We start from the raw sequence: 16,118 nt of genomic DNA on the forward strand, positions 1-16,118 counted from the left end.
CTTTAGTCAAAATCTGTGAATAGTACCTGTGTATAATTAGTGTAGATTAGAGTGGAAGGTGGGTTGGTTGGTTGTTGTGTTTGTTTTTCTGTGGTTCTAGCACCCAGTTTGGATACTGGAGATATGCTGTACTCTCTGGGTTTCAAGCCTTGCCAGTCTTGTGATACGGCAATGCCTAATAGTGACCCTCACCCCAGCTCTCAAGTGCTTGAGGGAGGCTCATGTGAATGACAAGTGTGACATCTGTAAGGGCTTTAAGCCCCATTCCATCTGCTGATGGAGTTGGCGCCATGTCCTCCATCTGAGCCATCTACCTCAGTTTGGGTACCAAGCACCTCCATGTCTGTGCACATCACATGTTTGCCTCTTACTATGCAATCTCTCAGCAACCTAGAGACTATGCTAAATTTGGATGAGTGGTCCTTCCGCCCCTGTTCAAATAGACTCTAAACCCATCTCCAGATGGGACTGATTTTGAGTCACCTACAGTGGAAGGGACATGGGCAATTACTCGAAGAAAAACTGTTACTAACCTTCTTGTAATTTGTTCTTTGAGCTGTGTTTCACGTGTCCATTCCACAATCCACCCTCTGTCCCCTCTCTAATGGAGCTGGTCTGGTAGGAAGGAACTGAGTGGGGTTGGGGTAGCTCAGCCTTTTATGCCTGGGCAGTATGTGTGAGACAGTAGAGGGTGCTCAGGCCTCCCCATCAGGTACCACTAAGGGTAAAAACTCTCCAGCTGTGCACTGGAGCACACAAACACCTACAATGCAACACCTCTCAAAGAACAACCAGAGTTCGAGATGGCTCTGCATGTTTACACTTCCCACCCAGCTTACATCTCTGTTGGAGTCCTTGTTTTGTTCTGTCTCTCTGGCTTTGTGGTGGAAGGAACTGAGGTGGGAAGGGAGCTCAGCCCCCTATATAGCCTTGCCCGCAGTACATCAGTGATACCGGGGGCGGGGGCGAATGAGAGTTCTCGAGCTGACACTGCTAGAAGGTTCTACCACAAGATGGTGCAGTACTCCTAAGTGTGAATATACTGAGCTAGGTACAAGTTACAAGTAAGTAACCTTCATTTTTGTAAGCACTCGAATATTTCTTGAGCGGAGCTATCCTTTGAGTTGAAATTAATACTTCCTGTTAGCAGCTCCAAAATCGTATGCATGGTGTTAACAACACACTTTCTGTGTTTTGAGTTACTAAAACTACATGAACTGAAATCTTTACTTTATGTACTGATTCAAACTTTAAAAAAACAACAACTTGGGCAACTTCTTAATAAATGACAATTTAAAAAGTGCTTTAACATTTTAGGGTGTGGGGTTTTTTTAACTGGTTTTCCTATGGCATTTAAACTAATGATAACTGTCTTATTACAGAGCATCATTATTGGAAGTAAAGTCAACTGGGCAGAAGATCCAGTTTTAAAGGCAATTGTTCTACAGCTTGAGAAAAATGTGAACTGTATCTGAATAGGCCACAAGAATTTTTTTTAAAGCTATAGTTTTTATATAATATGCATCAATAAACTGGAGTTCAACTAGACTGACACAAGTAATGTTAACAATAGCAAGACAACTTAAGAGGCACTGAAAACAGGACCTTTCTACAAGTGCATTTCCTCTGCTATGGTGATTCAGATGTGCCTTTACATAGTTGTTGGTGCAAAACTGAATCATTTTAAGGGCTTAGATTGTAACATTACAGTCTGATCTGAGGTAAGTTCATAGCTGCTCAACCCCAGGAGCTGTCCAGGGAAAGGACTGCAGCTGTCTAAGTCCTGTCTGTCCCTCACACCAAGGAGCACAATGATCTTCTACTGGCTGGCACATTGAAGGGTGGAACCAAGGCACTGCTCTTTTCCCCCATCTTCCTGCCTGGGAGTGGGAGTAGCAGTCCCCCCTGGTGCTGTTCCTCCCTGAAGTGTGATTCTCACTGTGGGATAACCTGTGCAGGAAAGTATAGGGGCACCTCACTCCCCTTATTCCCCAGCATCCTTTCCTAAGGACATTTCCCAGTACTGCACATTGTGAAAATAGTATTCTTACAAAGGTTGTATAGTCATTATTTACTAAGGCTACCATTGATAACCAAGGTAGCACTTTGGCCAAAAGTGTTATGTATGATTTAAAACTTGTTGTGCTCATTTTATTTTTTATGACTTCAAAATTACTCTAGATGATCAAAACCAATTAGTCTGTGCTGTATCTGCTACTATAACTCTCTAACGCCAGCTTCAATAAAAATTGTCTGTCCTGAATCACAACAGCCAACATAGAGAAAATGGGGGCTGTGCAGAAGGCATGTGGAATTTTTATATAGGCCAGTGCCTGAGTTTGAATTGAGGACAAAACTCTTAAGATGAGAATGTGACTTCAGTTTTTGTTAAGCTTCAAAATGCAAAAATAGATTAAACTATATACTGTAGTTTTTAAAGTCTCTTTCTTAGTAATAACCTCAATAAAATGACTCATGCTGACTGCTTCCCTTTGTCTTTTCATGAATCTTTCAGTTCTTCTGAATTGGTGATAATATAGTAAATGGTCTGTATATTTGAATGTTCCCATGTGAAGTAATGTGTATGGATGACTTGGTGCTATTTTAGAGCTTACTGACATCCTTCTGTCGACTCAGACAGGCATGTCAGTTTATATTTAAGTGACTGCAGACAGAAAATTCAGTATCTTCCATTGTTACAGCTTTGTTGGTCCTAAGATATGAGAGAAAAGGAAAGTAAGGAAATGTCTGTTCTTGGACCAGTGTCTTTTGGTGAAAGATACCAGACCTGAAAAAAGAAAAGGAGTACTTGTGACACCTTAGAGACTAACAAATTTATTTGAGCATAAGCTTTCGTGAGCTACAGCTCACTTCATCGAATGCATCAGATGAAGTGAGCTGTAGCTCACGAAAGCTTATGCTCAAATAAATTTGTTAGTCTCTAAGGTGCCACAAGTACTCCTTTTCTTTTTGCTAATACAGACTAACACGGCTGCTGCTCTGAGATCTGAAAAAGAGCTCAGTGTAGCTTAAAAGCCTGTACCTTCCCCCAACAGAAGCTGGTCCAGTAAAAAAAAAAAAAAAAAAAAAAAAAAAAAAAATTACCTTAGTCACCAACTTTGTTTTTGTTGAGAGAGAAAAGGCTGTTTACCAGTCTAGCTTATGGTTCTTTATTCTCCTACTACCTCCAGTCTCTCCCCTCTGTCCCCACTACTGTGCAGTCTAAATTGGTATCTGCCTCTTCTGATTCAGCCCCTTCAAAGAGCACTATTGCAGAGTAGGGACAGCAGTAATATTCTCACCCTGCAAAAGCAAGGACATCTCTGAGTGAAAACACTGTCAGTGGTAATAACCTCCTTAAATCAGAGAGAAAATGTAGCTGTCACCATTTTTGGCAACAGGGCACCCTTTGAAAGAAAGTATAGTACCCCTACTGCTGGCTGGGGCCTGTGAAAGGAAACTGGCCCAATGCTCATGGCAATAAGGCTTCACTTCTCTCAGCCCTCTGGAAACGGCTGCTTCACAGAAGACGCCATCAACCTTCTGGCCATAGGCTCCTCTGAAAGAAATGCACTGGCCTGTCATAAGAGGGAAGTGTTAGCTAAGTTAAATTTGTCAAACTTAAGATAAATTTATGTTCATGTTACTAAGGTACATGGCTAAAACTAAAATTTAAATTAGTGGGTTTTTTTACCCTAATGAGCATTGCACTGATTATCACCTCCCTTTATAGTAGCAGGTGTGAAAAGTGGTAAAGCCAGGACCTCCATTTCCAGCTGAATTTTAGAAGGTATTAGTGGGTCCCTTGAGAGGAAACTTCAATACCATTCTATTAGGGGAGGAACTTCCACAACCTATGAAAGAAGCTACTATGGTGGTTCTCCCTAAAGCTGTCAAAGACCCTATCTTTATGCAGCTCCTGTTGACCCCATATCGCTGCTGCATCGTGACAAAGATTTTAGGAAAATTACTAGTTAGCCAATTGCAGTCAGTGTTCTCACCTTATATAAATCTAGATCAGACTGGATTTATTAAGGATAAACAAATGTCAGACAACATTTAGAAAGTACTAGCAATCATCCATAATGCCAGAACAAAAATAAATCTTTTATGACTTGATGCAGAGAAAGCCTTTGATTGACTGGAGTGGAACTTTGTTTCAAGTCCTGTCCTATATGGATATTAGTCTCAGTTCCTTAAAGGATAACTGCTCTTTAACTCTCAGCTGCTTTTGGAGTGGGGTAAAGGGGTTAAGTCTCCCCTGTTTGAATTACACAGAAGGACTAGGTCCGCTGTCTCCTTTACTTTTTGCACTGGTGCGAAGGAACAGTTAATGTGTCATAAGAATAAAACTTGCAGGAACACATCAGAAAATAACAATATTACATCATCTGCATATAAAGCTATCTCATTTTCCCAAAAATTAGTTTCTAAAGAAATCCAGGATCTTGGGGAAATGTCTGGGTTTAAAATTATACCAAATCTGAAATGCTAGCTATAAATTTTCCACACTTTAAAAAGTCACTCTTCCAGAAAATATCTGGGCACAAAGCAGTAAATAAACAAACTCTAAGAGCTCTATGATTTAAATATCAAACCATGACTTCAGCAAATGAAAAAAGATCTGTAGTGCTGGGGGAAGTCTGCCAATTTCTTGGTCGGAAAGAATTGCTGCAGTCAAAATGAACATTTTGCTAAGTATCTTTCTTGTTTCAAAATATTCCTGTAATCATCCCAGGTAAAACCCTAGCAGCAATACAGAGCATGTTGTTAGAATGTATATGGAATAAGAGAAGACCAAGAGTAAGTGTAGACATTTTGTACTATCCTATTAAACACGGTGGACTTGCTGTTCAAAATATTCTATGGTACTGTGAAAATCAGCCAGCTCAAAGCAGTAGTGGAGTGGTAGCACCCTAACATTGCCAAACACTGGGTCTTTATTCAATAAAAAAGTTGTGCCAGTGTAAACCTCACTAAGCTACCATGGATTAATTAAAAACCAAAAAAAAAAAAAACCACTCTCCATAAATGTATACATATCTTTTAGCAAAGACACTCTGGTTTTGATACATATCATCTTGTCTCTTGTTTTTTTTTTTTCTTTCCCAATGACACTTATTTACAAATAATCCAGATCTTAACCAAGTGCCAAACTAGAGCATTTTAAAGATTCAAAGAGCTATAGAATATATATGGTTGTCCAGCTCTTCAGTAAATAAACTTTTCTAACTTAGAGATCAAAATTAACTGGCCCGCTCTTGTGTAGCACCAGTACTTTTGAATCAGGCATTATGTCTCATCTTTCTAGCAAAAAATTGTTTTATACAGAGAGAGAACTTTAACAGAAGTGATGGCATAACAACTTATTTGGCATATACAAATATTTGGTCAAACCAAGCTACAGCATTCTTATCAATTATTTATGTATTGAATTGATAATATTTACAACTTTACTAACAAAAGTCCACGTATGACATACTGGGAAAAGGACCTGTAGAGAGAAATTACTTCGTAGGCATGGAAAAGAGGGCCAGCAACCTTAGTTTGTAGCACAATAAAATACATTTTAAGATACTTGTTTCAATGGTACCTCTCACCAGTCAGGTTAAAATGTAGAGAAAGACTGAATAGGGATAAATGTTAGAGAAATTGTGGTGAAAGAGGAGATTTTATGCATATATGGTAGACTTGTCCAGTCATTAAAGAGAAATAGGATGCAATCTGTAACCAACTATCACAATTTGGTGGCTATATTACCCAATGATCCTTTGGTAAACTTCCTGGGGCTTTCTACTGGAAATGATCACACGAAAGGAAATGAAGAATTGATCTTGTGTCTGCTAATAGCTGCTCAGCTATTGATAGTATCTCATTTGAAAAATAAAAATAGTCCAACTAAAGAGGAATGGTTCAAAAATTTGGGAGATTGTGGTTATGGAAATATTAACATGCCAATTATGTACCCAGGAAAATAGAGGACAAATAGATACTTAGGTATTTGATAATTTTGTATTCGATGCTCCAAATACATTCACCTGCAAAAACATCAGTATACCAGTCCAATTTTTGTATATTAACATTTGATAGACATGCCTAGTCTGTTAAATGTGTAATCATAAATTTCATTCAGTTTAATAAAATAACGAAGTGACATGCCATGCCTGTTGTAATTATGCCCACTCTAATACAGTAACATCCTTTTGAATAGAGAGATTAGTACATTCCTGTATGTCTCCTTAAAAGCTCACTGTTACAATAATTTTTTGTTTCTGATATTTATATAGCAAGGATTTGTGAACCTGTTAATATTTCCCAAATAAATAAATAGTAATAAAAATATGTAATAGTCTTTGGAGCTGAACAACATTGGAGCATATGTTACCTTAAAACTCAACAGAACTTCCCCATTTCTTCACCTCCCAGTCATTGGACCTTTTTCCTATCATCCTCACCTAGTAGGTTTAAACCCAGAAGAGACCGTTATGATCATCTAATCTGCCCACCTGTATTAACACAGGCTATAGAACTTCATCCAGTGATTCCTATATCAAGCCAAAAATTTATGATTGTACTAGTACACATCTTTTAGAAAGGCATCCACTCTTGATTTCAAAATCTCAAGTGATGGAGAATCCACCACATTTCCTTAAATCATTTTTTAAAAAGTGCCTTATTTCTAGTCTGAATTTTCAGCTTCCACATAATGGATCTTTGGTAGCCTCTCTCTGCTAGACTACTCTGCTTAGGGTGACCATATGTCTGGTTTGGCCAGGACAGTCCATTTTTTAAGCCCCGTCCCAGCTGTCCGGCAAGAACAAACTGGACAAACGCTAAAAAAGTGGGGTGCAACCCCTTGTGGGGTGTGGAGGAACGTGTGGGGGAGGCAAGGTGGACAAGTTGCAATGCCAGCCCTGCGCAGAAGGGAGGGCTAGGGAGAGTGGCTCAAGCACCATTCCAGTCACACATGGAGAGGGGGAGTCTTAGGCTAGCCCTGTATACCGGGGGTAGAACAGGGCTGTGGGCCAGCCCCATGGTCTTTCACTTTTTCTCCTTGGGAAAATATGGTCACCTTAACTCTGCTAGACTAATAAGCATTCTACTACCAGATAGCCTCTCCCTGAGTAAGCACATGATAACATCATCTCTTAACCTTCTAATAATACTTCTGACAAGGAAGTCAGGCTTGCTGGGATAGAAGGTGCAAAACTCTTTGGAGCAGTGTATTTAAAACACCTAGGTCGGGTCTAATAGTGAATGTACAGCCAGAGGTGCTGGAACCAAAGGTGTGGGGGGTGCTGCAGCACCCCCTGGTTTGAAGTGGTTTCCGTTGTATACAGGGTTTAGTTTAAAGAAAAGGAGTACTTGTGGCACCTTAGAGACTAACAAATTTATTTGAGCATAAGCTTTCGTGAGCTACAGCTTACTTCATCGGATGCATTTGGTGGAAAATACAGAGGGGAGATTTATATACACACACAGAGCACATGAAACAATGGGTTTTATCATACACACTGTAAGGAGAGTGATCGCTTAAGATGAGCCATCACCAGCAGCAGGGGGGGAAAGGAGGAAAAGCTTTCATGGTGACAAGCAAGGTAGGCTATTTCCAGCAGTTAACAAGAACATCTGAGGAATGGTGGGGTGGGGGGGGAAATACCATGGGGAAATAGTTTTACTTTGTGTAATGACTCATCCATTCCCAGTCTCTATTCAAGCCTAAATTAATTGTATCCAGTTTGCAAATTAATTCCAATTCAGCAGTCTCTCGTTGGAGTCTGGACTCCTCAATTCTGTTTTTGAAGGTTTTTTTGTTGAAGGATAGCCACCGTCAGGTCTGTAATTTAGTGACAGGAGAGATTGAAGTGTTCTCTGACTGGTTTTTGAACGTTATAATTCTTGACGTCTGATTTGTGTCCATTCATTCTTTTACGTAGAGACTGTCCAGTTTGGCCAATGTACATGGCAGAGGGGCATTGCTGGCACATGATGGCATCTATCACATTGGTAGATGCGCAGGTGAACGAGCCTCTGATAGTGTGGTTTGGTGCAATGGACCGCAGCACCCCCACTGTACAAATTGTTCCAGCATCTCTGTGTACAGCATAAGATTGTACTCAGCGTAGCACTTCGCTAACTGAACTAACACAGCCAGAGCTGCCACAATTGTCGTAGACAGCCTGGACGCGCGGGCCTCGGAGAGCAGCCAATACTCACGAGGCCGCAGAGCTCCGCGCAGCGAACCCGACTCCAGCCCCACCTTCCGGGCGGTTCTGGCCCGGCCACGCCCCCTGCCCGGTCCCCGCCCCCCGCAGAGATCCTGACTTCGGCCCCGCCCCCGCTCGCGGTGGGCCCCGTGCGCGCGGGTTGGAGGATGCCGTCAGCGGCTGCGGGGCACTATGGGCAGCAAGATGGCGGCCGCCAGCAGGGTCGTTCAGGTAACTAGAGTTGTTTCCCCGCGAAAGGGGCGGGCCCGGCGGGGGGAGGCTAGTGGGATCTGCCCGCCTCTGGAGCGGCCGATGCCCTTGGCCTGGAGGTGCCGTTAGGGAGCCGGGACGCTGGGGCCGCGGCGGGCCGATGTGTTTCTGGGCCCGAGTTCGGCGCGGGGGCGAGCGGGTCTGAGCTGCGGGGCGGGATTGCGAGGGCGCTGGGGGTCAGTGACAGCAGTGGGGGGCCTCACCTGGCCCGGGGCGGGGACTCTTCCGCGCAGAGGTGGGAGGGGTGGAGCCCGGACTGCCTGTCGGGCCTAACTTGGGGCCCAGGGCGAAACTCACTTGCCATGCAGTGCATACAGCCAGGCTCCCTTCAGAGCTGCTGCCAGCTTCCCGCACTGGCTTTGTCCTGTGACCACAGCTTGGCTCTGCTCCCACGCCCCGTGCTTTCGAGGCCAGTTTAATAGCTGGGAATGGGCCACATCCACCCTAGTTGAATTGGCCTCATTAGCACTGACCCCCCCTCCCCCCACTTGATAAGGCAACTTACATCTTTTCATGTGCTGTATATTTATACCTGCCTGCTTACTGTATTTTCCACTCCATGCATCTGATGACGTGGGTTATATCCCACAAAAGCTTATTCCCAAATAAATGTTTTAGTCTCTAAGGTGCCACAAGGACTCCTTGTTGTTTTTATTCCTGTCCTTTCCATTCTGGTTTAGTCATGTGGGCAACAGCCTGCTCTGATTGTCTTCAGCTTCTGCTTAAAGGGACACCATTTTGCAAATCGCACCTCTGTCAGAAATATGGACCAGCTATTAGTACAAGTAACCGTTAAGATACATGAAAGGAATTTGAGAAAAGTCATCTTTTCTGTTTTTTCCAGTCTTGTTTCCTTTGTGCCTTTGACAGCATAGTAGAATTTCTGTGTAGTAGAATTTACTTTTCTGCTTCTTGGACCAAGCAAACAGGGGCTCTACGGTATCATGATGGCCTCACATCCCTTTCTTCCCTGCCCCTGTTGACTGGTCACCTGGTCTGTTGGACCCAGTGCTCCATTGCCTGCTTCTCTTGTGGTATTATTCCTACTGGTATAGGGATGCCAGCAAATTGCATATCTTGCAGTAGCCCTCATGAGAATTATGTAGCCTCAAAATGACCTCATGAGAATTATGCAGCTTCAAAATGACACCTTCCCAGAAATGCTTTTTTGCAACTCATAAATTGCTGCTCTTGGGAATGAGGGAAAGCCTTTTTTTTTTTTTTAAAGAAATACACTTTTTGAAAAACCAATGGAAAAAATATCTTAAGGCATATGGGGGTTGAACTCCATACCTACTAATGTATAGCTGTTTACTTCTGAGACTAGTTAATTCTGTCTCTCCATCTGAGCTAATGTGAAAAGGCAGAAAGGAGCCAAAGGTCCCATGATCATAGCACAAAAACCTTAGAATCCGATTTATACTGCAATTATAGTTACTCCTCTATAAGCTATAGTTAGTTGTTTGAAAACTGAAAAAGCATTGCATTTGCTTTGTAGTCTAGCACAACTCTGAATCTGAAATGTCACTTGGACAGTTGTAGCCTTGATTAAAAATAAAATTTAAATTACTGTACATCTCCCAAATCTGATGTTAATGAAAGCACAAAGCAACAGTGTAAAAATAATTGCTTAGTGTGTAGCATTCTTGCCATGAAAATCTCATGAACTTTTACATTTTATTTATACAAACTTATATATTTTTCCCCCCTTTCCCTGCCTCCTTCCACTGCTATGTCTTGTTTTAGGTAGTCAAGCCACATACACCCTTAATCAAGTTCCCGGACAGAAAAAATAGTCCCAAACCTAAAAGTAAGTATTTCATTTGTAAATAAAACTTGTACCATATCATACTTATTTTCCTTAATGTTTACATAAGGACTATGACACATTGTTTCTTTTTGGCTTATGACTCAGTTATTTCTGAGCATTGACATAGTTTGGTGGCAGCTGCCTGATTTTACGCTTAATGTATAAAACTGAGATTACCTTATTTCCTCTTTTCAGAGTAGCAGCCGTGTTAGTCTGTATTCTCAAAAAGAAAAGGAGTACTTGTGGCTCTTTTGTTAGTCTCTAAGGTGCCAGAAGTACTCCTTTTCTTATTTCCTCTGTTGCCCAGGCAGAGTTTTGAGGATCTCCATTTTTATCCTCCTACTTTAATCTTATACCATGAGCTCATTTTGCAAACACTAATCTCCATTTAAGAGCGGCTGTGCTAAACTCACTTTTAAGCAGCATGGGTTTTCAATGAAGTTTGCAGCAAAAAGGAAGTCTTTTTTTCCTTGCTTTGTCTGCACTATTTAAATCCTGGTGGTACTTGAGAGGGCAGTTTACTCCCACTATGCATAAGGGTAAAAAGTTTATATTTTGAAAAACAGTACTTGATCTGACTTTACTATATATCTGTATATTACTACACTGATGCTTACAGAATACCAATCACTATCCTATGTAGATATCAAAGTTGTCATTTTGCTCCATTAAAATGGGATTGTGTATTGTTATGACTAACATTCCTCTTGATTCAATAAATTATTTGAAACCAAAATAGGAGCTGTTTTTATGAAATTCTAGCCTAATACTTCCTTTTGTTTGGAGGCTGTGATAATTCCTGGTTCCTTCCTCTTCTAATTCAGTACCTGTGAGAACTTCTTAAATATTGGAGTCAAACATGTTCAGCGCACCTAAAACAAAAGGATCCCTTCCTGTTGATGTCCCCAGAGCTCACCTACTCATTTTAAGGTTTTTCACTGGTGGTGGTAGAGGTAGATATAATGAACATTACAATACTATAGAATTTTGAAAAATGAGAACTTTAATTCTTGGAATCTGATGCCTTCAACCCTGGTGTTGGAAGCACTCCAAAAAAATCTTTTTCTTTTTATTAAAAAACAAATAAATCTAATGACTGTACGAGAGATTGATCTTCAGTTTATGACCTTCCTGCAAAATATAGTTGGAAGCCACTTTAATTATGCAGCTGCATTTTTTTGTCACCTGTATTACTTTGAACTGATTTACATTTTTCACTTGAGTAGTTGCACTACACATTTGCTAACAAACTACCCTTTCTCTTGAGTTTGAATACCAGTTAAATCACAATTGAGAGTTTAGTTTTCCTGTTAATGCCACAAAATATTTATTGGTTGGCTTGATTGGTGGTTTTGACCTGAGTTTGAATTCCCATTGAATACTTTTGTTAAAAAAATGAAGTGTATTGACAGAATTCTGTGCAGTGTCTTGGTCAGTTTTTGCCCACCCATCTAATTTGTATCCAGTTCCAACACCCTCTACTCTATTGAACATCTTTTTCAATGATGGAATAAACAACTAATTTCTCATCTCTTATTCTTCTAAATCTGATATGCAAGTTCTGATTAGAGCTGGCTGAAACTCAATTTTTGATTCATCAGAAATTTCAGCTTTTCAGAAGTTGGGCTTGTTCTCATCACAACAAAACCAAATTTGTTGAAATATTTCAACAAATCCAGAATTTCAATTTGGAGACACTGAAACATGGTGTTTGTGGAATGAAATATGGGAAACTAATCAGAATGCTATTTACTGAATGTCAGTTTAATTGATTCCCTGCTGGGATTCCCAGGGTCTGTGGTCCAGCATGATTCTTTAGCTTTCCTGGAAAATTTTGGACTAGCTTTAGTTGTGTGTGTGTGTGTGTGTGTGTGTGTGTGTGGATATAGACCTTCCTACCTTGATCCATGCCTTTGTCACCTCAAAACTGCTCTGTACGCTTTCAGTCAATTCATCCTATAGTGATTTAGAATATGACGGCCTATATTTTACCATGACATGATGCTTTTGTGGTTGGCTGTCTACTTGACTGGTTGGCCTTTAGGGCTCTGTTCCTGGTTCCCTCCTCAGTCTCTGGGAAGCCTTACCTATACTGAGGGTATCAAGTATAGTTTCTTCACTGTCAACTCCTAAATATATCTCTCTGCTGCTGTTACCCGCAGTGTTCAGTCCCACATCTTTTCCTCAATATCCTTGAATTAGATGAAAGTCCACACGGATAAAATAGAAAAACTCATCTTCCTCTACTTCTTTCTCTGACCTTATCAGCAACTTCATCATCCATCTGGTCACCTGGGTTGGCAAGTATAGTGTCACATTTGACTCCTTGTACATTTTGACTCATTTAAGATTGCTAAATCCTGTTACTGCTTATTCTGCAACTATCTTATCACTGCTGCTTAAATGTTGGTCTTAGGTCTGATCATTTCTCACCTGGGCTACTGCAGCCTCCTCATCTCTGGCTTCCTTGACTTTTGCATTACGCTCACTCTAGTCCACAAATTGAGTCTGGGGTGTAGTAGGATGGGAAATATTGCTCCCTTGGGACTTCAATTTGGAATCTTTACTTCCACAGGATAGTATAACTGTGTAGTCTACTGTGTTGTCAAGTCTAAATGATTTATGCTTCTAGTTCTTTTTTGTCCAGAGGAATGAATGCTTTATAAATATAAACACATTGCCACTAGAATAATTCATTATCTGTTTTGACCATCTGGCCCCCATCGAGTCCTTGTATTGCTGTGCAGTGCTGACTTGTATCACATTCAAAATCTTCCATCCCTGCAGCTTCAAGGTCTTTCTGACACCTAGTTTCCTACTCCTCAGCTCATGACCCAAGTGCTTATTTAGACTTGATGCTGTATTTTTACTTTTCCAGAAGTTATTTCATGCCTTCTCTGTCTCCTGATCCTGTGCATCTCAAATCCCTCAAAACTCGCCCATTTTGGTCAGTATTCAGCAACTGACCTCCACCCCGTTTAGCCTCCCTGTGACCTTCGTTTTGGGTGTTACCTACAAACTAGAGTATGTGAATTAATTAAAAATACAAACAAAACATTAAAAATGGGTATAATACAAACCACATTTTGTAATATTTCACACTTGCAACCTTCATCCTCCAGTAGACCTGTTCTTTGTCTGTGGACAACTTGTAAACTACTTGAGTAGAAATATAATGACCAAGCCTTAAAGAATCCCACACACCTATGGCTTTGTATAAATACAAATACACTGTGGGGCACTGCATATTCTTAATCTGCGGTTACAGCTTCCCAGTGTAAGTATTTGTAACACTATGTCCGATTTAGCTAGGGTTGCAACATCAGTAACTATCCCTTTCAATCTGTGCCGCCTCCTACTCTCAAAATTTGACTGTATCAATGTTCATTGCTGTATTAGTCCCTAAAATTGAAAATAAAAGTATATGGTGAGAAGGAAGGGATTTTAATTCATGCAATAGCTTTATAGTGAAAAATTCAACTGTACGAACAGTACTTCTAACTTTTACTGACTGCACTAATGAATAACTATATTCAAGCTCTTTAAGGTATTAAAATATTCTCTGTACTTCTATACATGGTTTTGAAATCTGGGTTTCAGTGCAGGAATCTCTACAAGCAAGGGTACCACCATTCCATGCTTCAGCAGCACATATGTCTGTAGGAGACAGACCACCAGCCCTTCAAAACATTTCATCCATTAATAGAGTACAAGGCACACCAGACACAACAGAATTAGTAAAAACATTACCTCAAAAGTACAGGAGAAAGCTGATGTCAGATGAGGAGATGGAATACATTCAAGTAAGTTTTATTATATTTGTTACTACATATGTCCTCTTTAGTTATTCACTATGTTGAAAACTTTGCAAAACAACTTCTTGACAACATGATAAATATCTTTGCTTTTAAACTATTGTTAACTTTACACTTACATCAAGCATTACAACTTAGTTTGCAGTAAATGCAAACTAAATATTCCTTGATACACAAATTGGGTAGATAAGGTATCCCTATTTGGCAGTTCGGGATGCTGACACAGAGAGGCTGTGACTTGCCCAAGGTCACACAGAAAGCCAGTGACACAAAATCAGGATTAGAATTTGTTTTGAATTCTAGACTACAATTAATCCATTAAACCATGTTGTTTCAATGTCTTTGCCTATTATATTTACAATTGTAGAATGTGCAATAAATAAATATACTAATTTTAATAGAAATACAATGTACAAAGGATTGATCCTTTCAATTATGAGTTTATTCATAGACTATAGAGGCTAAACAGGTAGTTTATGCCCAAAATATAGGTTGTTTAAAAATAAAAATTACAGAAACAAATATTCATGATTTATTTCACTGAAAACAAACTGAGTTTAAATGCTCCCTTATAGTGTTTACAAACTAATATTGCAGCATTGTGCAAGTGCACGGGAGGTAGAAAATTTTATTGACTACAAAATGGCATCGTACCTGTAATTTGTTTAGTTTTGAGCACTTCATCACTAGATGGTTACAAACTGGGAGATTAGAGAAGAACATCAAAATTAGAGCTGGAGGGATGGGTTTGAGGCAAGACTAAAGGAACTAAATCTGTTAGCTTGGTTAGGTGATGATTAAGTCCATGAGTATTCAAAGGATATGAACATTGGTGACTGAGAGGAATTTTTATATAGGGTGGAAAGAGGGGATATAACTAGGAGTAATGGAATTAAAGAAGGTGTGAAACTTCCTGATGTTCAGCCTAAAAGTTTCCCAGCAATGAGAGGTATTAAGCTGTAAAAATCTAGTGGGGAAACAATGGAAACATCATCTGCTGGACACCTTATATTATTAAAACAAAGAATGTTTAATCTGGTAACTTGCTTTTTGCTGTCTTTTTTGCACTTTTGAACTTGGACAAAGAAAATAACTAGTCAGTTTCTTTTGCAGGCTTTTATTCACTAGTGTAATGCTGCAGTGTTCATTTTTACACTGACCTATACAAAAAGTTACATAAACATTTCTCAGATTTTGTGAGGTTTTTTACAACATCTAAGACAAGTATAAATTTTGTGTCCCTTCATGAAAATAATAAATAAAAGGTAGAATTCTTAAATGTGCAATGACCCTGTATTGAAAACAGTACTTCCCTACTCAATAACGAAGTGCAAACCAGCATGTCAGCTTTCCTTTCCTTTAGTAGAAGACATGTAATTGTCTGTCTATTTCTCTTTTACAGCGTGGAGGTCCAGAATAATTACAGAAGATACTTGTTCCCTACTGTTGAATGAATTATTGAACTCACATTAAAGGCCTTCCTCACTCTATGAATGTTATAAACAGTGTAATAGCTTTAATAAAGACCCTGTATAAAGGGGTGAGAAAGATGAGACTTTAGATACTTGTCTTCTAATTTATGTTTTTGGGCCAGCTTTTCTGTTAAAGGCTGATTACAGTAATTGTCTGAATCCACTTTATAAACCTACACTATTAAAATGTAACTTAAACAATAAAATTGTCAAGAATATATACTTTTTTAGTAGTTGTTGATCCACAAACAAAGGTCCAGATGTAGTGCAAAATCTCTCAGGCCTATAAGATGAGCATTGCTACTTTTTATTATAAGAACTCTGCAATCTTAATGTTCAGACAGATTTTATATAAAAACAAGCTTTGATTCTGGCATCCAGCTGCATGATGGCTGCTTGCCGTGACAGATTAAAAGCTTCTTGGGGTGGGAACAGAATTAAGATAGAGGTGATCAACGTATTCTTGGACTAATTTTAGTAATTAAAATTGTGTGTGGAACAGATCTTAAACTCACCTCCCTACAGTTTTAGAGAAAACTACCAT

At 39.8% G+C, this 16,118-nt stretch overlaps 2 protein-coding genes and 1 long non-coding RNA gene across 7 annotated transcripts in view; 2 read left to right on the forward strand and 1 right to left on the reverse strand.

Annotated features, from left to right (window-relative positions):
* CENPH (centromere protein H) overlaps window positions 1–2,487 on the forward strand; it is a 21,833-nt gene extending 19,346 nt beyond the window's left edge. Inside the window, exon 9 of the mRNA XM_038401501.1 lies at window positions 1,383–2,487. Coding sequence (XP_038257429.1) covers window positions 1,383–1,475 — 93 coding nt within the window. The 3' untranslated portion in view covers window positions 1,476–2,487. The remainder of the gene's footprint in view (window positions 1–1,382) is intronic.
* LOC119855479 overlaps window positions 1–8,889 on the reverse strand; it is a 23,556-nt gene extending 14,667 nt beyond the window's left edge. Inside the window, exon 1 of the long non-coding RNA XR_005292894.1 lies at window positions 8,775–8,889. This is a non-coding gene — a long non-coding RNA (uncharacterized LOC119855479). The remainder of the gene's footprint in view (window positions 1–8,774) is intronic.
* On the forward strand, window positions 8,295–15,662 carry MRPS36 (mitochondrial ribosomal protein S36). Of its 5 annotated transcripts, none has more exons than XM_038401502.2 (4): window positions 8,295–8,438; window positions 10,224–10,287; window positions 13,867–14,090; window positions 15,505–15,662. In XM_038401502.2, exons 1-4 carry the CDS (start codon window positions 8,400–8,402, stop codon window positions 15,520–15,522), a joined length of 345 nt encoding a protein of 114 aa, XP_038257430.1. In that variant the 5' UTR covers window positions 8,295–8,399; the 3' UTR covers window positions 15,523–15,662. The 5 variants fall into 5 exon arrangements, with proteins under 5 accessions (XP_038257430.1, XP_038257432.1, XP_043370234.1 ...); XM_038401504.2 differs by having other exon boundaries at window positions 8,297–8,438; window positions 13,888–14,090; XM_043514297.1 differs by having other exon boundaries at window positions 8,332–8,438; window positions 10,228–10,287.
* The last annotated feature ends 456 nt before the right edge of the window (window positions 15,663–16,118 follow it).

The sequence above is a fragment of the Dermochelys coriacea genome, chromosome 5 (genome assembly GCF_009764565.3).
Source record: "Dermochelys coriacea isolate rDerCor1 chromosome 5, rDerCor1.pri.v4, whole genome shotgun sequence".
In the NCBI taxonomy this organism is placed as follows: Eukaryota; Metazoa; Chordata; order Testudines; family Dermochelyidae; genus Dermochelys; species Dermochelys coriacea.